This window comes from Protomyctophum bolini (assembly GCF_963924005.1).
Source record: "Protomyctophum bolini genome assembly, chromosome: 22".
Classification (NCBI taxonomy): domain Eukaryota; kingdom Metazoa; phylum Chordata; class Actinopteri; order Myctophiformes; family Myctophidae; genus Protomyctophum; species Protomyctophum bolini.
Genome location: NC_137883.1, coordinates 23,248,679 through 23,269,880, shown reverse-complemented (window position 1 = coordinate 23,269,880; position 21,202 = coordinate 23,248,679). Strand labels below are relative to the sequence as shown.

Here is a 21,202-nt window from a genome sequence, read left to right as displayed (position 1 = left end):
TCGGCACAATACGCTAATGTACATTTATTTACTCAAGTACTGTATCCAACCCATTTAGACCCTCTAAAAACATCTTCTAATCCTGTACTTTACGGCCCGGTATAACATTTATATATATATATATATATATATATATATATATATATATATATATATATATATATATATATATATATATAACATAAACATAACTTATTTGTGTTCTGTTCCATGTCTTCATGGGCTAAGTACATTTTCCAAAGTACTTTTACTGTACTTGAGTAGCTCTCCATTTCTTGATACATTATTAGTTTACAGTTCTAGTTTATACCATTACAACTCGGAGGGAAATATTGTGCTTTTTACTCCACTACATTTATTTGACAGCCTTACTTACTAGTTACTTTGCATATTTCAATTATTAATAATTAATAAAAAATAAATAAGAATAAGAATCTTTAATTAAATTCTTTCAAAAATAGTAGATTTACAAGATCACAATGCATGTTGTAAAAGTATATTATTGGGCACATGTGGTTAATGATCTATAATTACAGCTCAGTAACACAATATATTTATGATATATTCTGATATATTCTGAATTTGAACATTCTTCATAATGGGTACTTTTCCTTTTCCCACTTTAAGTATATTTTGACGTTTGACAAGGAAAACTTTGCTGTTTACTTAGTATTTGTATATAATTGTGATATTGCTACTTTTCCAGAGTAAAAAAACTCAGAATGCTTCTTTTCCACACCCGGTCACGGCAGGTCTCAGCCCCACACATTTGCAGAACGTCCGTGAACAGATGGTGGTGGCTCTGCAGAGGCTGAAGGAGCTGGAGGACCAGGTGAAGACCATCCCCGTTCTGCAGGTGAAGATCGCCGTCCTCCAGGAGGAGAAGAGGCAGCTGGCCTCGCTGCACTGCAAGAAGCAGAACGAGTGGGACCTGAGCGACACGTTCCGCAAGAGAGCCTACAGCACGGGGAGTCCTGAGCGCTTCCAGAAGGGCTCCGAGGCAGAGAATAATGACGTGGACACCGACGCAGGGCTGCAGACTGCGGGGCTAAGTGCCAGTTCGGGTCTCAAGGAGTTCAAGCAGCTGAATGAAGAGATGCAAGCCCTGGAGCGGACCATCAGAGGTGGACGTTTACAACCACGCCACCACGGACAACTCCCCAGCACGCCGCACGACAGACCCATGGCGTCGGTCGCAGTCGGCACAGACGAAGGCATGTTTATCCTTTCCAAGCCATCGAAGGAATACCGAGATGCCTCCGTGGGCACCGACCCGATAGAGACCGGGTCCGTTGCGACGACGACGCACATGTCGGAGGTCAACCCGGGATCCGTCGCGGAAGGGGACGCAGAGCCCGACGGCTGGCAGGGAGTCATCGACGTCCTTCAGGAGAGAATCGGTCAGCTGGAGGCGGAGCTGAAGGAAGCGACGCTGCAGACGGAGATGAGCCGTCTGAAGCTGGAGCTTCAGGCGGCGGCGGCGAGGAACCGCGCCGACAAGGCCTCCACCGCCACGCCCTCGACGGACAGCGTGAGCTGCGAGGCCAAGGTCCCCACCAGGAGCCAAGGGGCGGGCAACCACACGGTGTTCCTGGACGCCAGCACGGGAGACGGCGCCGGCGCGAAGGCCTGCGACGTGGGGGTCACCTGTAGCCCGGAGCTCTGCAGCGCGAGCACAGGCCCAGACGAGCCCATGAGCCACTGGGAGGTCAGGGCGCACGTGGGAAGCAAGGACCAGTGCGTCGGCACACACGTAGACACCGGCACCAAAGCGGTGGAGGCGGTGGCGGAGGTGTGCGAGGCGAGCACCAACACTGACACGAGAATGCAACGACGTCTGAGCTGTGGGAGAGAAGGGGTGGAGTATCGCTCGGTGGCTTGCGGGGACTGTTCGGTCGACGTGACCGTCGTGGAAGCAAAACAAGTGGTTTCTCACGGCATGGCCACCGATCCGGTCATAGGAGTACATCTGGGCGTCATGGCCTCGCCTCAGACGGCCTCGCGGCGCACCAACACGGAACTCAACTCCGTCTCGCGCTTCACCAGCACCAGCCACGCCTTCAGCACCAACTCCAGCACCAACACGGTGCTCTGCAGCACGCAAGAGAAGCACACCAACACCGCCATGGCCGCCACCAGGACGGTGTCGGTGGGCGGCAGGGTCCAGGACGTCCAGGCTGGTCCGGAGACGCGCTCCATCGGCGTGGGAACCACAGCCTGGGCGCCGCCGGGCGCTTTAAAGCAACGACCGGCGGTGGCGGCGGCGGCAGCGGCAGCCAAGGCGGTAACTCGAGACGCGGGTGTTGGAATGACCGACGTGAAGGAAAACTTCCTGGTTGGACTGAAAACGCGCAACATGGCCTGCGGACCGTCTCACTTGCCCGACCCCAACAGAACCAGGAGCGTTGGCGTGGGGGAGGGGAAGATACGAGACCTGTCCAACCCATCCCAGACGTCCCAGGACGCCCTGCGGTCCAGGTGGGACGCAGAGCTCAACCTATACATGGAGAGGATGCAGAGGATGCTGAACGAGCAACAGGATATACCCCAAGGTTATTATCAGAGCTTTGAAATGGTTTCAGTAGTTATTTTCATTTTGACTTCATTATTCTTTTTTAAGTCATGAAGTCATGAGACTATGAGACTTAAAAGAATAATTAAGTCACAACAAAATTAAAATAAACACTAATGAAACCTAACTAGAAAGAGGCAATTCTGGGAAATTGCAAAGTGTGATTGCCTACATCGCAGCCGTCGAAAATGGAATCGCTTTTGGCTCCGCGTTGATTAAGCCACCCTCGACACGTGATTCAGATTTGGGAGGAGTAGCACGCCAAAATAAAGTCAGAGCAGTAAAACAATAGTCTGATTGCCCTCAGGGCAATCACACTAATTGACTTTACTAGTTTTTTTTAAATTTGATATAATGTATCAGTTTTCTTCATTGTTATATATGGGAAAGGGTGTGAGGAAAAAAGAAAACATAAATATGAAATATTGACAATTATATAACTAAAGACATTTTCTCTATGATATTAGTTAATTTGACTTTGATTTGTAATTTACACAATGTGATATAGTTTCATTTAGTTATCGGTTTTCGTAAAGCCTTTCCAGAAAAGGCTTTACAAAACAAAAAAACATTTTAACCTGAAATAATTTGTTATTATTAAAGTTTGTTAGTTTGAGTTAACTACAATGTTTTACCCGCAGAGAGCTACTGTGAGCTGGGGAATGCATTCATCCAACAACAAAGCAGGAACCTCACCCCCAAGTTGGTCAGCACCTTGTCCAGCATCAACACAGCCATGAGAGGCAGAGAAACCGCAGCCCTTCTGCCAGAGTCACTACCTGAAGGTTAGAGAAACAGCTGTCCTTCTGCCCAGAGTCACTACCTAAAGGTTAGAGAAACAGCAGCCCTTCTGCCAGAGTCACTACCTGAAGGTTAGAGAAACAGCTGTCCTTCTGCCAGAGTCACTACATGAAGGTTAGAGAAACAGCTGTCCTTCTGCCAGAGTCACTACCTGAAGGTTAGACAAACAGCTGTCCTTCTGCCAGAGTCACTATCTGAAGGTTAGAGAAACAGCTGTCCTTCTACCAGAGTCACTACCTGAAGGTTAGAGAAACAGCAGCCCTTAATTCTGCCAGAGTCACTACCTGAAGGTTAGACAAACAGCTGTCCTTCTGCCAGAGTCACTGCCTGAAGGTTAGAGAAACAGCTGTCCTTCTGCCAGAGTCACTACCTGAAGGTTAGAGAAACAGCTGTCCTTCTACCAGAGTCACTACCTGAAGGTTAGAGAAACAGCTGTCCTTCTACCAGAATCACTACCTGAAGGTTAGAGAAACGGCAGCCCTTAATTCTGCCAGAGTCACTACCTGAAGGTTAGACAATCAGCTGTCCTTCTGCCAGAGTCACTACCTGAAAGTTAGAGAAACAGCTGTCCTTCTGCCAGAGTCACTACCTGAAGGTTAGAGAAACAGCTGTCCTTCTGCCAGAGTCACTACCTGAAGGTTAGAGAAACAGCTGTCCTTCTACCAGAGTCACTACCTGAAGGTTAGAGAAACAGCAGCCCTTAATTCTGCCAGAGTCACTACCTGAAGGTTAGACAAACAGCTGTCCTTCTGCCAGAGTCACTACCTGAAGGTTAGAGAAACAGCTGTCCTTCTGCCAGAGTCACTACCTGAAGGTTAGAGAAACAGCTGTCCGTCTAACCAGAGTCACTACCTGAAGGTTAGAGAAACAGCAGGCCTTCTGCCAGAGTCACTACCAGAAGGTTAGAGAAACAGCTGTCCTTCTGCCAGAGTCACTACCTGAATGTTAGAGAAACAGCAGCCCTTCTGCCAGAGTCACTACCTGAAGGTTAGAGAAACAGCTGTCCTTCTGCCAGAGTCACTACCTGAAGGTTAGACAAACAGCAGCCCTTCTGCCAGAGTCACTGCCTGAAGGTTAGAGAAACAGCTGTCCTTCTGCCAGAGTCACTACCTGAAGGTTAGAGAAACAGCTGTCCGTCTAACCAGAGTCACTACCTGAAGGTTAGAGAAACAGCTGTCCTTCTGCCAGAGTCACTACCTGAAGGTTAGAGAAACAGCTGTCCGTCTAACCAGAGTCACTACCTGAAGGTTAGAGAAACAGCAGGCCTTCTGCCAGAGTCACTACCTGAAGGTTGGAGAAACAGTGGACCATACTGTATACAAAGCCGGAGCAGCATTCCTTTTCGGGTTTATGATCTGGTCGTGGGAGCGGATGAAATCGTCATGTTGTAGTGATTGTTTTGTATTCATCAGGGAGGAACCCTCAATCTGGAACTTCCTTTCCCTCAAACCTGGAAGAATAATACCTTCCAAATAAAAGTAGCCTCGCGTTGCCAGACGGTTGCCTCTCACAATTTGAAATGCTTATTCTTCCAGTTGGACGAGAAAGGAAGTTCCAGATTGAGGTGGATGACTACAAAACAATGGAGAAATGACTACAACATACATGACATAACGATATCATCCACTCCCGACCGGATCATACATCAATTTAGTAACGGCTTTCCTCCGAGGTGGAATTTGGCTTTCCTCCGAGGTGGAAAGCCTGGTGACGCGAGGTTACTGACTCTGGTATATTTACAGTAGGTATACCAGGTGAAGGTTGGGAGAAGTGTTCTCATACAGTAGCCTCGCTGAAACCTTGTATGTCCAAAACCAGTACTTTTCAGTAAATGGGGGTTACCTGTGTTCCAATGGATCTGATGTAGTTATAATTTAGTTTAGTCACAAGCTCATAATATTTACAAAACTCACAGACATTATTAGCCTATTTGTTTGTTTGTTTCTCAAATGCAAAAGTAGCCGATCTACGAGCTTGAAACGCGTTGCTTCAGGCAAGGTTTCGAGCTTGAGGGTCTGCTACTTTTGATGTTTTCGTGTGACGCTGTAGTAGTATGAAAAAGTAGGGCATTCATTTACAAACAAAATACACAAAAAGTTTAAATAGGGAGATAAGAAGTTTCTGCCCGACGAAATGCATTTTATTGCTGTTCTCTGTTGCAGGCAACAGGCAGGTCCAGTCCATGTCCTGTCCCTCCAACGAGGTCGGTCACATGGCATGTAATGACTCAGAGGTCAAACGAAAGATCCAAATGATAGAACAGCACGCATCATCTGTTCAAGGTAAAACTGTGTGTGACTGTGTGTGTTCATGTGTGCGTGTGTGCCATGTGCATGCGTGCGTGTGTGTGCGTTCAGCTGCCATGTTATTATCCATCCAAACCAGGAAAGCATCTGTAATTTTAGATTTGAGCTAAAAAATTAAAGCACATTGGCCATTCAAAAATAGCAGATCTACCTGCTCATAGCGCAGCACTTCATGCCTCGCTATGAGCTTGTAGATCTGCTATTTTAGAAAAATCTTGAAAATGTGTGCAAATCTTTTGATTATTATTTTAAAGCCAACATTTGTTTACTCAAATCTTTGCCTCTGGAGGACCCTAGAACAACATATTTTGAGATGAGAGTCTTCGGCCAAATATACATTATACCGCAGATACCACAGATATACCGGTAGAAACAGGTTTTTCAGAAAACTGTTAGGATTTAGAAGACATTTTGTAGAATCGTCTTCAGGTTTAATGGGTTAAAATAAGTTCTGGATTGTAGCTTTAAACTAGTAGGAATTGGAAATGCAAATCTTTGATTATATATATTCTTTCAAAGCGAACATTTTTTTACTCAAATCTTTGCCTCTGGGGGACCCTAGAACAACATATTTTGAGATGGGGGTCTGCGGCCAAATACTGTACACGTTTGAGCAGCACCACTGATATACGGGTAGAAACTGTTTTTCAGAAAACTGTAGAATCGTCCTCAGGTTCAATGGGTTAAAATAAGTTCTGGATTGTAGCTTTAAACTAGTAGGAATTGGAAGAAGTATCTCTCTCTCCTTAGCTTGGCTACTTGGCTCTGGGTTGATCTTTGAGGCGTACACTTGCAATGTTTGGTATGATGTCGGGTTTTGGGATGCACTACATAGCAGTTTGTGGCTTCAGGCGGCCTAAAATTGACTTGGTTTTCTGGAATGTCTGTGTGAAAAGAATGTTGTTTTTTTTCCATAACGAGGCTGTCATATTCATAACAAAGCTTGAAGCAAAGCCCACAATTATTATGAGTTATAATATAACTGAGTCCTAGTGCACAGAACCGACCAGTCATGTTACATATGATCATGATAGTGTGGAATAGATATTAGAGGTTGTATAAATAGAAACCCTTCATTACATTGGTTTTTGTGGGATGCATGTAATGCAACCATGGCTGTCTTTAGAGTAGACAGACAATGGTGGATTAAGTTACTCAGATTACTTTAAGTAAAAGTCCAGGCAAAGACTTGGTCTTGTCCGTGTTCTTATTTTGATCATAAGACCCACACTTTCTGAATGCCAAGTCTCCAAGTTTCCGTTTAATAGGAGTCCAAGTCCAACTAGTGGTTCTCAAATGTTTTATTTGCAAGGTCTTCCTCAACTCTGAGAGTGTACACATTGGACTCTCTCAGAGTTATACAGAGCTGTTATGGTCATTCAGTGTGAGAGTGTGTTTCTGGTAATAATGTGTGTGTCATGTCCACTCATTTGTAGGGATGGAGCTCATACATCTTTATTGATGACGAGCACCTTATCCATCAGGCTTATCGAGGCGGGTTCTTATCGAGCCCACTAGGTAGCATTTTCTATTATTTTGTGAAAAGACGGGAAACGACCTTACATTCTGAACAGAACCAGTATCTTTCAAACACAGTACTTCTCTAACAGACAGAAGGCAATTGACCTTTTTACTTTGGGAAAATAATATTGAAGAAACTTACACTTTTAGACCGACATGTTTGTGCCAGCATGGTGGGTGATTAGATGTATGTATTTATTGATCGCCTCTTGTCTTGATTGTTTAAACGTGACGTCATATGGGCCGAGATATGCTCGATAACAGGCTTGATAAGCCCAAAGCTTATTGATACGGGGTACTCAACAAGCTTGTTATCGGGTTATTTTGTCATTATTTTGTCCATGGCAAGGCAAAAATTGAATTTTTGACAAGAATGTCCACCACAGACCACAAGCCAGTATGGAGTTGATGACCCCTGGTTCCGTGCTTTGTCTCGTAGACAGGCCGGCCTCTGCCAGCATGCTGCGCTCTATCATGAAGAGGAGAGATGGCGAGGAAGGCTGCAGCAGCAACAGGAAGAGCTTAACGTTTATGGGCGTGACCGCAGGGTAAGACTCGCATGTCCAACTTATTTTCTTTGTTTTTAACACAAGACGGACAGAAGCTGTGCCATATACCTCGTGGCCTTGTCCACTCGTAATTTGTTTTTGCTGCATTGAGTGCATTGTTTGTATTTATCGTCTCTGTCGGGTGGAAACCTATTGTGTCCAAAACTGTTCCATTTCAGGATTCAAATTAAAAAATGGCAAGCTCGAAACGCTTGTTGTAGATCTGCTACTTTTGATGCTTCTGTGTGACGCTGTAGTATCAAGTATAGGCTAGAATATGGAGTTGAGAGGTTTCTGCCCGGTATTGTAGGTTCTTTGAATTAGAGCAAAGCTTAGCTTAAATGGCTTTTTAAGCAAAGCTTAAATGGCTTTTAAGTCAAGCCTTCATATGAAAAGGGTTGAAAACCTCTGCTGTTTTAGAATAATGATGGCGTGTTTCCAGGTTAGATCCCGTGTCCGCCTCGTGTGGGTCTTCCTGCAGCGAGGACACCGCCACAGAAGAGGACTGGAATCGGAGTAAAAAATGGAGGGACGTGCCCGGCCTGTCTCATCCAGGGCCAGCGGGGCAGGGGAAAGCTGCTTCCAATGCACAGCCAAAGTAGGAGTCTGCACGCTTTCACATGTTTCTGGAAGATATTTTGGGGGGGATTTTTCTGCCTTTATTGGATAGCACAGTGTAGAGCAGTGGTTCTCAACCGGTTTAGGGGCAGCGGTGGCCGAACGGTTAGCGGAGCGGTCTTGATACCGGAAGGTCGCCAGTTCGCATCCCTGGACCGGCACGTTAAAATTACCACCGCTGAAGTGCCCTTGAGCAAGGGCACTCAAAGAACATGAAATGTTCTATGAGCAGGGTGTGGCTGTAAACAAGTCCTTGGCTTAGTCCACTTCCCTGGGTAAACAAAGAACTTTGCTTACTTTGCTTTGCTGCTCCGGGGACCACCAGTGGTCCTTGATGGTGCTTCAGGTGGTCCCCATGATGGAGAGTTGATAACCAAATGGACCCTTACAGATCTTTAACTCTTGAGAGTGTAAGATGAAACCAAATTGACCCTTTAACATATTGTTAAACACCTGCGTTACTTAATTTATTAGAAGTCTACACAATTACAGACTGTAGACGAATACGATGTATAATTAATAACCAGTAACTCTTTATTCCTATAAGGTTTAAATTAAGTGACAGGATGATTTCTGCGTGCCACGCTTTAAAGACCCACCTGAGCGATGACAAGGCGTTATCCTCCAGGGAACTAGTAAGTTTCACTGCTTCTTTATCTTTTCTCCTCGTCTTTGTATGTCTTTTCATCTTGAAAAGGCCTGACACTTTCGACATGCAGGCCTTGCTCGATACAGAGATCATCTCAACTGAAGTGATTATTATTATTATGGTTAAATGTTAAATAATGGTTGAATAAAATTACGAGAATCCAGAAAGATCTATTTCGGCGAGTGTGAGAAATGGGAACACAGAGGATTGGATAGATAGATACTGTAAGTTGGAAATGGGGTGTAAGTAAGTGATAAAAGTAAGCATTGCCGTCTATTTTTGCAGACATGCCCCCGTTGTGTGTTGTTCAGTGACAGCTTCAATTATATTGTGTTGTGGTTTTACTTCCCCCCCCCCAAGTGGTCCAACACGTACAATTTCACTTTTTGTACAAATGTAACCGGTTACATTTGTGCAGTGGTGTAAAGTATCTAAGTACATTCGTGCACTAAGTAGTAAGCACTGTACTTAAGTAACATTTTGAGGTATGTTTTACTTTACTGGAGTTTCTAATTTTCAGTATTTTTACTTCTACTCCACTAGGCCTACATCTCAGAGGCGAGTATTGTACTTTTACTCCACCACAATTATTTGAAAACTTTAGTTACTTAATTATTGTACATTATTATCACAAAACATACATACATTACCCATGCACATCAGCACTATATACATTTCAGTCATTTTAAAATAGTCAATCTATACAAGCTTGTATCTGATCTGCCATTTTCAAAATGTTTGTATCAATTTTATCTAGACTTTTAGTCTAGACTTTTATCTCCTGGGGGATTCCGAGACGTTCCAAGGCCAGTGAGTCGATGTGTTTCCTCCAACTGCGCCTTGGTCTGCCCCGGGGTCTCCTCCCAGTGGGCTGTGCATCGAGGACCTCCCTAGGGAGGCACCCGAGAGGCATCCTAACCAGATGCCCGAACCACCTCAGCTGGCTCCTTTCCAGGCGAAGGAGCAGCGGTTCTACTCCGAGTCTCTCTCGTGTGACTGAACTTCTTACCCTATCTCTAAGCGAGATGCCGCAGCCACCCGTCGAAGAAAACTAATTTCGGCCGCTTGTATTCGCGACCTTATTCTTTCGGTCATGACTCATGACCCACACTTCATGACCATAGGTGAGAGTAGGAACGAAGAATGCTCGGTAGACAGAGAGCTTTGCCTTCTGGCTCAACTCTCTTTTCGTCACAACAGTGCGGTACAGCGACTGCAATACCGCCCCTGCCGCTCCATCTAGACTTTTAGTCTAGATAAAAGTAAGAGTATTTCTACTGTACATTGCAGTATTTATACTTTAACATGTGAGTACTTTTTCCCCCACAATTGCATTGTGTACACCGTCGGGGTTTGTAACTGAACACTGAGGCGGGTGGGCGCCGTGTGTAGTGCGTGAGGAAGGGTGTGTTCAAGAATGTAATATAAAAAGACAGTATGGTATTGGACATGCTGCATGAGATATATATAGCCCAGCTAGATGTGGACTCTATAATTTTCCTGGACTTGGATTTCTCTAACAAAAAGTCAAAGTCTAAGGAACTTCCTTATTGTTGTGTTTTCGTCTGCATGGGGACACACCCTCCCGTCCCCTGCCAGCACACACTTATTATTTAAACCACTTTAAAGCCTGTACGTTTGTTGAGCGGAGTCCCTGAGGGCTCTACGCTAGGGTCTCTTCTGTTTTCGCTCTCCATTAAATACTGTCCATTAAATGCAAGTGCCTCACACACTCACACTTGTGACGTGTTGTGAGCTTGTAGATTGGTTATTTTTTAATAGATGAAGCTCAATGTATTTTTTTTGTTTTTTTTAGTAAGTAATTTGTAACAAAAGTTTTCAAATAATTCTATTGGAGTAAAAAGTACAACGTTTGCCTGTATGACGTCGTTGATTAGAATTATATAAAGCATTTAACATCTAGCTACAGGAAAAGTCGATAAAGATGTTTATGAAGAATGTGGTTTATGGATAAACTATATATACCAATCCTTTAAGATCCTAACTAACCAGTGTCTGTGCTTTTTAAATGTTTTGTCTCATGCCCATAATTATAACATGGCTATTCAAATTGCTCCGTGCACTGTGTGTGAATTATAGCAATTTACAAAACAGGCTCTGACAAAGATGACTTTTTTGTGTGTGTGTGTGTTTGTGTGTGTGTGTGTGTGTGTGTGTGTGTCCGTGCGTGCGAGCGTGTGCATGCGCGTGCGTGTGTGCGCGTGCTCCGATCACGTTTTTTTTGTTCCCGATCTGTTTCCGATTTAGAATATCTGCCGATACAGATTTTTCCCAATCCAATATTTATATTTTTAACACTTATGCCATATCACAATAGTGCAATATCCAGCCTAATATCATGATCTGGATATAATATTGATACTAGAGATGTCCCGATCATGTTTTTTTGCTCGAGATACGATTCCGATCATTTGAAAATAACGTGAACGGCCCCGATTTCCAATCACGTGATCGGATTGGGACAACCCTAGTGTGTGTGTGTGTGTGTGTCTGTGTGTGTGTGTGTGTGGGCGTGCGTGCGTGCGTGCATGTGTTCGCGTGGATATTGTAATATCGTATTATGGTATCTATTATTTTGTCAGGTTTTAATCACTTAAGCCTTATTTCTTTCATAAAACAATTTTGTTGAAATTCTATTGAGAGAAATTAGCAAAGAAAAGGACGCGACTCTATGCCACACAGCCCCACCGTGTCGTGTGTCTCGTCCTCAGCGTTCCTGCCTGCACACGCTGCAGCAGGAGTGGTTCCGCGTGTCCAGCCAGAAGGCGGCGGTGCGCTCGCTGGTGGAGGACTACATGTGTTCCTTCAGGCTCATCTCTCCCTCCGTGCTGCAGCACGTGGCCAACATGGCCGACGGCAACGGAAACACCGCCCTGCACTACAGCGTGTCTCACTCCAACTTCCACATCGTCAAGAAGATCCTCGATGCCGGTGAGGTGATATAACATCCGGTCCGCCAGGCCAGCTATAGGGCACTTACATTTAAAAATGACTTATTTTATGTCAATTATACACGCCCCACTTGAAGCATAGCTGTTTGTTTGTTTTTGTCGCATTCCCGAGCCAATACTTTGAAGAGCGGGTCTTCCCTACTAGGAGACTCTCCTATTGAGCCTCCACTGAGCCTCCTCAGTAGGAGGAATGCGAGAAAAACTAAAAGTCTCCACGGATTCAAGGCTTCATGGTGTGTGTAATTGATGAATATTATAAATTTTGTTTATTTTCCCCTTGAACTCTGACAGTATACAAATGGGTCCAATATTGAACCCTCACGTGACCCCATTTTTAGAACCACTATACCAATGATTTATTGTACAGGGGCGCTGGAAGATGTCTATAGCAAGCGGGGGCTGATGTTCTGGGGAGGGTTTTTGGCGTAAAAATGAGTTACTCCCTTTACTAAAATACATTAGTTGTAATGGACATATTTTGTATATATCGGCTACTTTTAAGAAAATATATACATTCAAAAATAAAACTAAACTAAAAATGTCCCCCCAGCACCATGCAACATGCCACTGTTATTGAATCATTTATTTCCTCATTGCAGACTTTTTTTTCACTTTTCTTTTTGAGGGGACAAACTTCGTCAACTTCACCATTAAATTCCCATTGACAATGAATGGAGAATTTTACGTCTGAGCAAATAGGCATAATAATTTTACGTCATGATGATGTACGATCATAAGAGCGCCCCTCACTTCACACAGGTGTGATTTATTTTTCATTGAATGAATCATTGACGCATTATATTTCATAGTTGGTGCATGCGTCCAGCAATGAAAATATATTATGCATGTTCTGTAAACATGGGCTATAACCCATCGTTTTTGTCATTTTGTCATTTTTTTCAAATCCTCAAAAATGATGAAAAACGGCGCGCTATAGTATGCCGTACGATATGGGCTATAGCCCATGGTCCAAAATGATGAGAAACGAGGCTAACTTTTTTATTCAAAATTTCAAAAAACATGGGCTATAACCCATCGTTTTTGTCATTTCGTCATTTTTTTCAAATCCTCAAAAATGATGAAAAACGGCGCGCTATAGTATGCCGTACGATATGGGCTATAGCCCACGGTCCAAAATGATGAGAAACGAGGATAACTTTTTTTTTCAAAATTTCAAAAACATGGGCTATAACCCATCGTTTTTGTCATTTTGTCATTTTTTTCAAATCCTCAAAAATGATGAAAAACGGCGCGCTATAGTATGCCGTACGATATGGGCTATAGCCCATGGTCCAAAATGATGAGAAACGAGGCTAACTTTTTTATTCAAAATTTCAAAAAACATGGGCTATAACCCATCGTTTTTGTCATTTCGTCATTTTTTTCAAATCCTCAAAAATGATGAAAAACGGCGCGCTATAGTATGCCGTACGATATGGGCTATAGCCCACGGTCCAAAATGATGAGAAACGAGGATAACTTTTTTTTTCAAAATATCAAAAACATGGGCTATAACCCATCGTTTTTGTCATTTCGTCATTTTTTTCAAATCCTCAAAAATGATGAAAAACGGCGCGCTATAGTATGCCGTACGATATGGGCTACAGCCCATGGTCCAAAATGATGAGAAACGAGGCTAACTTTTTTTGTTCAAAATTTCAAAAACATGGGCTATAACCCATCGTTTTTGTCATTTCGTCATTTTTTTCAAATCCTCAAAAATGATGAAAAACGGCGCGCTATAGTATGCCGTACGATATGGGCTATAGCCCATGGTCCAAAATGATGAGAAACGAGGCTAACCTTTTTTTTCAAAATTTCAAAAACATGGGCTATAACCCATCGTTTTTGTCATTTCGTCATTTTTTTCAAATCCTCAAAAATGATGAAAAACGGCGCGCTATAGTATGCCGTACGATATGGGCTATAGCCCATGGTCCAAAATGATGAGAAACGAGGCTAACTTTTTTATTCAAAATTTCAAAAACATGGGCTATAACCCATCGTTTTTGTCATGTTGTCATTTTTTTCAAATCCTCAAAAATGATGAAAAACGGCGCGCTATAGTATGCCGTACGATATGGGCTATAGCCCATGGTCCAAAATGATGAGAAACGAGGATAACTTTTTTTTTCAAAATTTCAAAAACATGGGCTATAACCCATCGTTTTTTTCATTTTTTTATTTTTGTCAAATCATCAAAAATGATGAAAAACGGCGCGCTATAGTATGCCGTACGATATACGCTATAGCCCATGGTCCAAAATGATGAGAAACGAGGCTAACTTTTTTTTTCAAAATTTCAAAAAACATGGGCTATAACCAGAGTTGGGTGTAACGAGTAACGGAAAATATCGTTACTGTAACGACACTACTTTGGTCGGTAGCGAGTAATATAACGACACTACTCCTCCAAAATTGATAATCACACTACAGTTACTGGTCGCTTTAGCGCTGCCGTTACTCGCTACTTGCATCATGTGGCTGCTTTCAGCAGTGTTGCTTTAGAGAATAATGCACACAACGGAGATGAGTTGAACATGAACACTAATGGTGCGCTGGCAACGCAGTACGGACTAGAACATGTCAAACCGGTGTCAGATCATCAGCAGCACAGCATTTTTCGTTACTGTCGTGGACTCGTAGGGTGGCCAGACGTCCGGTTTTAGACCCACCTTTCCTCCTCCCAACTCAACCTCTGGCCGGACACATCATTGTCCGTTTTTTTGTGATATAGCCTACAGTGCTTGTGTCATAACTGTCATTTAAGTCGTCTCTGTATTAAAATCTCCGTAGCACTTTTCCGCTGCACAGAAAGCTCGAGCTCCCAGTCTCCCCACTGTCACAGAGACAGAGCAGGCGTTGGGGTGTTGCCATGTCCGCTTATTACAAGCGACTTTGGGCTTGTTTTATGATAGCCCAGTCAGGCTTCTTTTGGGCTGTTTTCATAGACATGGCTGCTTGTTTCTCTTCTAAAACCTGGCAACACTGTTTGTTTGTTGTAGAACGTGTGCTCTCACAATCACTAGTTAGTTAATGTAGAGATAAATAAACCAAATATGCCGAAATGAAAAACTACATTTAATGAGCAATGGAGCAGGGGACTCCACATCATAAAGAAAGGGATCCTAAAGCACTGTGAACATAATTATAGTCTACTGATTTATCTCAGTCTCATTATTTTATTTGAATATATATTGTTGGGAAAGTTAATATTTGCCTAGAACCACGTGGTACAGTGGTTTTCAACCATTTTCATATCAAGGTCCAGTATGTATTCTGCATTTTAGCCATGGACCACCATTTGATGAGATTTGGCCTCACAGACCCCAAACTAAATATTATATTGTTGTGTGGCAGTTCAGTGCAAATTATTTGACAATGCATCTCAGGCGATTTTATGGAGTAACGCAAAAGTAATGTAACGAGTAATGTAACTAGTTACTTTCTCCAGGGAGTAATAAAGTAATGTAAGGCATTACTTTTTTCAAAAGTAATATGTAATATGTAGTGCCTTACTTTTATGAGTAACGGACCCCAACTCTGGCTATAACCCATCGTTTTTGTCATTAGGGACCACCTAATGTTTGTAGATCTGCTATTTTGCCTATAATGTTCCCTCCCAGAATATGTATGGATGCTAGGGTTCAAGTCTCTCTTTTTTTCATTAGTGCTGTTCCTATGGATGATGATTGGTTGTGGTTTTAGGCCTATGTCTAAGTAGTCTCATTGATTATATCTATGGCTCCCGACTCCGTATTCACAGTGCTGAAGAGTGCTTTGGTCGAGAGTGGTTTTTAAATGTTCTTTATACATTGATGACGTCAGTGATGACGTCAATGCGGACCTCCATATTTGGAACAGACTGTCATACTCTGATGGGATCAGAAGTATACACTGATCAGATCCCATAGTCTGAGATTATAAATGGACACACACACACAAAAACAATTGTCACAGACAGATTTGAATAGGCCTATTCTAAGCCAAGGACAGACCAAATCTATTTTTATTCTGCTGTGGGAGGATGAATCTGCCTGGAGCTTCACCGCACTTTCTCCTTGTGGAAGAGGTGGGAGGCCAGGATAGCTTCCAGCTTCCTCCCCCTTGCCTTTAGCCTGGTGGAGATAATACTGTAACACTGATACTGTTCAGCATCAATAACAGCCTGTCGATTTGCCTGATTGGCCAGCCCAATCCGTCTGAATGCACTGATCTGCCAAGCTATGCGTGACGCCTGTGCCACTGGTATCAATATAAGGAGTAGTTTGCACTTCGAGGGCATTCTTGCACATTCTTGTAGAGAGTGAGAATACTTGAAGAATTCACATTAATCCACCGCGGGCGGGCCTGGTGTGAGAGATGTTACGCTGGACCGTGTTTCTGAAAGCACAACCAAAGAAGTACTACCATGCTGCTGTGGCAGTGGGAAACAAGGTGTATTCCTTTGGGGGTAAGGGTTGTGGCGCCAACAACGTGGGTCTAATCGACGTGCACGAATTCAACACAGTGTCCTTGCGCTGGCGGAAGTTGCCACAGGGGCCGTCAGGGCCAAATGGAAACGTTCCGCCCGGTCCCTACATGTGCTGGGGCCACACGTCGGTGTTGATAGAGGACATCGTCTACATCTGGGGAGGGGTCACTTTCACGGTGGGCTATTGCAACGACCTCCACGCGTTTGATGTCAACAACCACAGGTGGTACAAGCCCACGGTTTGTGGGACCGTTCCCGAGGCGAGGCGGCTCCACTCGGCCTGTGTATTGGAGAACAACATGTATATCTTTGGAGGCTTCAGCCTCCAGATTGGATGGACTAATGACATCTACAAGTTGGACACCGCCACAATGGCCTGGTCTTTTATTACCACCAGGTACACGCCGTCGCCCGTTTCGGAATGTCACTCTGCCACCATCATCGGGACGAAGATGTTTGTGTTTGGGGGCTATGCGGACGAGCTCTACTACAACAACATCAGAGTGTTTGACACGGAGACAAACCAATGGCTGAACATGCCCTCGTCGCAGCTTCTCCCAGAAGGACGCGAGGATCATTCAGCCTTTTCCTACAACGGAGAGCTGTACATATTTGGTGGCAACTCGCGTCTGGACAAGACCTTCAACGATCTGTGGAAATTCAATCCAGAGACCCTCTCCTGGAAGTGTGTCGAGCCCAAGGGGAATGGCCCATCTAAGATGACCAGCATGTGCTGTTGCAAGGTGGGAAATCGCATCATCCTCTTTGGAGGATACAGATACACACCCGACGACCTGTACATCTTAGACCTAAGTCCTAGTCTGAAGACGTTATGCAAGCAAGCAGTTATTCAGTACGGTCTGGAGCAGTCGGGACTCACGCACGACACCAGGTGGGAACTGGCAGCGATGACTGAGCCATGATGAGTTTTAGATTTGGTGGAAACGACTAGTTTTGATTACGAGGGAAAAGCCTTGATTCATAGAAGCTGAAAAGGGTATTTGAAAGAATGATGCATGACATCAGATATCACATGGTGGAAAAAACAAATACTAGTTAACTAGTTTTTTTTAACTAGTTTTTTTTTTTCATTATTTTTTTCCCCTTTTCAGTTCCCGTTCAGTTTCAGTGTTAGTGTATTTTACAGAATAGAATGGGGGGGAGAAGGAGGCAGTCCATATTTAGGATTAATTTTGTTATTTTTTCTAGGCTTGAGTTTGTAGATTGGTGATTTTCACTATTATTGACATAGTAAAATATTCCCCCTTTAAGTGGTTATTAGAATGTCTTAAACACAATCAGAATCAACACGTGTGTGCGACTGTGTGCGTTTTATGTTCATGTTGATTTAAGCAACAAGCACTGCTCATCTGTACACAACATGGCAGTGTATCTACATACCTAGTGTATAACGTTTATAACGTTATACTACTTATACTTAATTTGATTGTTATTACGAAACCACTTCAGACCTATATTTTGGCAATTTGAAAATAGCAGATCGACAAACTCGCAATTGTGTGCTTGTAGATGAGGCGACACGTGTGCTTGTAGATCTGCTATTTTCAAAGGGTTTTTAATCCATGTGAAAACTTGTGAAATGGGACCTTCTGCATAACGAGTACTTTTTACTATTGGTCCCTTATGTACATTTTGATACCAATACATTTTTAATACCGGACTATTTAGTATTTTTACATTGAAGTATTGATACTTTTACTAAAGTAAACATTGGAGTACTTTTACCCACCACTACATCTCTCCTTCAACTACCTGGCTTTCCTCTTTCTACGTGTGCTAACTCCATTTGTCCCGTCTTGCTGTCATCCCCGCCATGCAGAGGTGTGTAACGTGAACCAGCAGAACCAGGCCGGCTACACGCCCATCATGCTGGCCGCTCTGTCAGCCGTAGAATCCCCAGAAGACATGAGGGTAGTGGAGGAGCTCTTCAGGAGAGGAGACGTCAACGCCAAGGCCAGTCAGGTTAGTCCTAGCCTAGCCCTGGCCCAGCCTGCGTGAGCGTTCTTTCGGGTCTAGAGGGGGCGGGTATAGCGCATTTCTCATGCACTGGATAATATTGGTTCACCCGATCTGAGCGCCCCCCCCCCCCCTCTGCCCCGATTTCTTCCAATCAGCAGGACAGAGATATCCAGATTAACTGGATGTTGTAACTTGATGTGAAGATGGTAATACCGTCAACGTCAAATGTTGCAATAATGGGCAGATGATAGTGGTCCAGGCGCATGCCACATATAGGCTCTGGCCTGACAGCGCGTTACGTATGTACTGTACTACTTGAGTTAGTGTAGAGTAGATGAAACAACACAAAATGATGAGACGAAATGGAACACTATGACATTGAACCTTCTTTCTCTCTTGTTTGGTTAAAATAAGTCCGGACTGCAGACTTTAAAATTTACTTCATACATTTGTGTCTATATATTTTGTGTGTGTGTGTGTGTGTGTGTGTGTGTGTGTGTGTGTGTGTGTGTGTGTGTGTGTGTGTGTGTGTGTGTGTGTGTGTGTGTGTGTGTGTGTGTGTGTGTGTGTGTGTGTGTGTGTGTGTGTGTGTGTGTGTGTGTGTGTGTGTGTGTGTGTGTGTGTGTGTGTGTGTGTGTGTGTGTGTGTGTGTGTGTGTGTGTGTGTGTGTGTGTGTGTGTGTGTGTGTGTGTGTGTGTGTGTGTGTGCGCGTGTGCGTGTGCGCGTGTGCGTGTGTGTGTGCGCGCGCGCGCGTGTGCGCGTGGCCGGGCATGCAGGCGGGTCAGACGGCGCTGATGTTGGCAGTGAGCCATGGCCGGATGGACATGGTGCAGGCGCTGATGGCACAGGGGGCAGAGGTCAACCTTCAGGACGACGAGGGCTCAACGGCGCTGATGTGTGCCAGCGAGCACGGCCACGCCCACATCGTCAAGCTGCTGCTGGCGCAGCCCAGCCTCGACGCCACCCTCACCGACAGCGTGAGTTGTTTACCTCGACTAAAACCACGACGGAAAACATTTTCGTCGACTACCTTTTTTTTTTCACTGAGGAAAACGAAATAAAAACTAAGCTATACGATGACTAAATCTAAGACTAAATAATATACAGACAACATTTCGTCAACAAATAAAAACTATAGACTACATTTTTGGGGAGTGACTAGTGGAGAAGACATCCAGTATAGAACTAATGCTTGGTTCCATGCTTGGTTGCATAGCCGATCTACAAGTTCACAACACGCGTTGTGAGCTTGTAGATCGGCTATTTTAAGCGGCTATTTTCAGCATGTAACAAAGTGTTGAATCAGCCATTATGATGACATCAAGGGCCACCAAAATACATTTTAATCAAAGAAATCATAAAATGTGGAGTTATGAGGTTTCTGCCCGATGGCATTGATATGCTAGGAGATGTAGAAGTCAGGAAAATGTAGTACTGAAGCCGAAAGGGTTTGAGAACCACTGGGCTAACTTAACCACAACTTAACCTATTCTGGGGATGCTGTGGGAGAGCTCACCCATGCAACACTATTTTGAGCAGAGATATTTGGTTTAGAGGGAAAAGAGGAGGGCGCCTAGTATACATATACCCTCTGGGTATAATATACTATACCTCCAGGTTACATACTAGGGTTTAAGTAGTACTGATTTATTCTTTATACATTTTAGAGTAGTAAAGTATTTATTTATACATCAACAATAGACGATCTTAAAGCTCGCAGCAGGTTTGAACCACTAGTACTTCAACATTTTAAATGAAAGCTGTAAGTTTAAAAAAATAGGAGCGAAAACATAGTACTTGCTATTGCACCATTGGTATTGTGTAAAAGTCATCCATTCTAAATGTGTGATACCTACTGTTGTATCAAACCTTCTCCCATGTATACGCACATATACAGCAGGGATGTGCACACATAGACATCAAAGGGGGCTTCAGCCCCTGCCCTTTTACCCGTCTGTAAAACAAGTGCCCTTTCCAGACCACGATTTACTACATGGTGAAAGAAATGCAAATTGCCCTCCTCTCCTTTCCATGCCATGCCGGATGGCAGCATTCAGGAGAATTGCTCCTGAACTTGAACACAGCATTTTGCGTTTAACACATTTAGTTTAGAAATCCATATCGTTACACCGCATCTCCACTAGCTAACGAGTGCTGGTTTGCGCCCCGAAAATAGCTGATCTACAAGCTATCAACGCATCACAGCGCGACGCGTTGTGATCTTGTAGATCTGCTATGTTCGCTATTTTTGTCAAAAGGTTTACACTAGGATTCCAGCCCTCTAACACTCTCTGCACGTCCCTGATATACAGTATTGTTTATTTCTCATGCTGTAGGATGAAAGCACTGCCCTGTCGATTGCGTTGGAGGCTGGACATAAAGACATCGCAGTGCTTCTCTACGCGCATGTCAACTTCTCTAAAGGACAGCACGGGGTTTGTGACTCATCTTCTCATGTATATCATTCAATAACATACTGTACTCATTTGCCAATTTGTTTCTGAATCAGGGCAGACCACCAATCTGACCGGTAACAGGATAGGGGCACTAATACTATAGGACATCTGGGCACCTTTATGTCAAAATTGGCTATTTTTTTCAAAATTTCAAAAAACATGGGCTATAACCCATCGTTTTTGTCATTTCGTCATTTTTTTCAAATCTTCAAAAATGATGAAAAACTGTGCGCTATAGTATGCCGTACGATATGGGCTATAGCCCACGGTCCAAAATTATGAGAAACGAGGCTAACTTTTTTTTT

At 43.8% G+C, this 21,202-nt stretch overlaps 1 protein-coding gene across 3 annotated transcripts in view; it reads left to right on the top strand.

Moving 5' to 3' along the window:
* LOC308310199 (KN motif and ankyrin repeat domain-containing protein 1-like) overlaps positions 1-21,202 on the top strand; it is a 39,475-nt gene that overhangs the window by 8,406 nt on the left and 9,867 nt on the right. For all 3 annotated transcript variants that reach the window (XM_080756389.1, XM_080756390.1, XM_080756388.1), the window contains 10 exons: positions 753-2,552; positions 3,214-3,357; positions 5,536-5,655; positions 7,640-7,748; positions 8,191-8,346; positions 8,914-9,001; positions 11,748-11,967; positions 18,302-18,444; positions 19,218-19,418; positions 20,778-20,876. In XM_080756389.1, the coding sequence (XP_080612515.1) occupies positions 753-2,552; positions 3,214-3,357; positions 5,536-5,655; positions 7,640-7,748; positions 8,191-8,346; positions 8,914-9,001; positions 11,748-11,967; positions 18,302-18,444; positions 19,218-19,418; positions 20,778-20,876 (3,080 nt within the window). The remainder of the gene's footprint in view (positions 1-752; positions 2,553-3,213; positions 3,358-5,535; positions 5,656-7,639; positions 7,749-8,190; positions 8,347-8,913; positions 9,002-11,747; positions 11,968-18,301; positions 18,445-19,217; positions 19,419-20,777; positions 20,877-21,202) is intronic.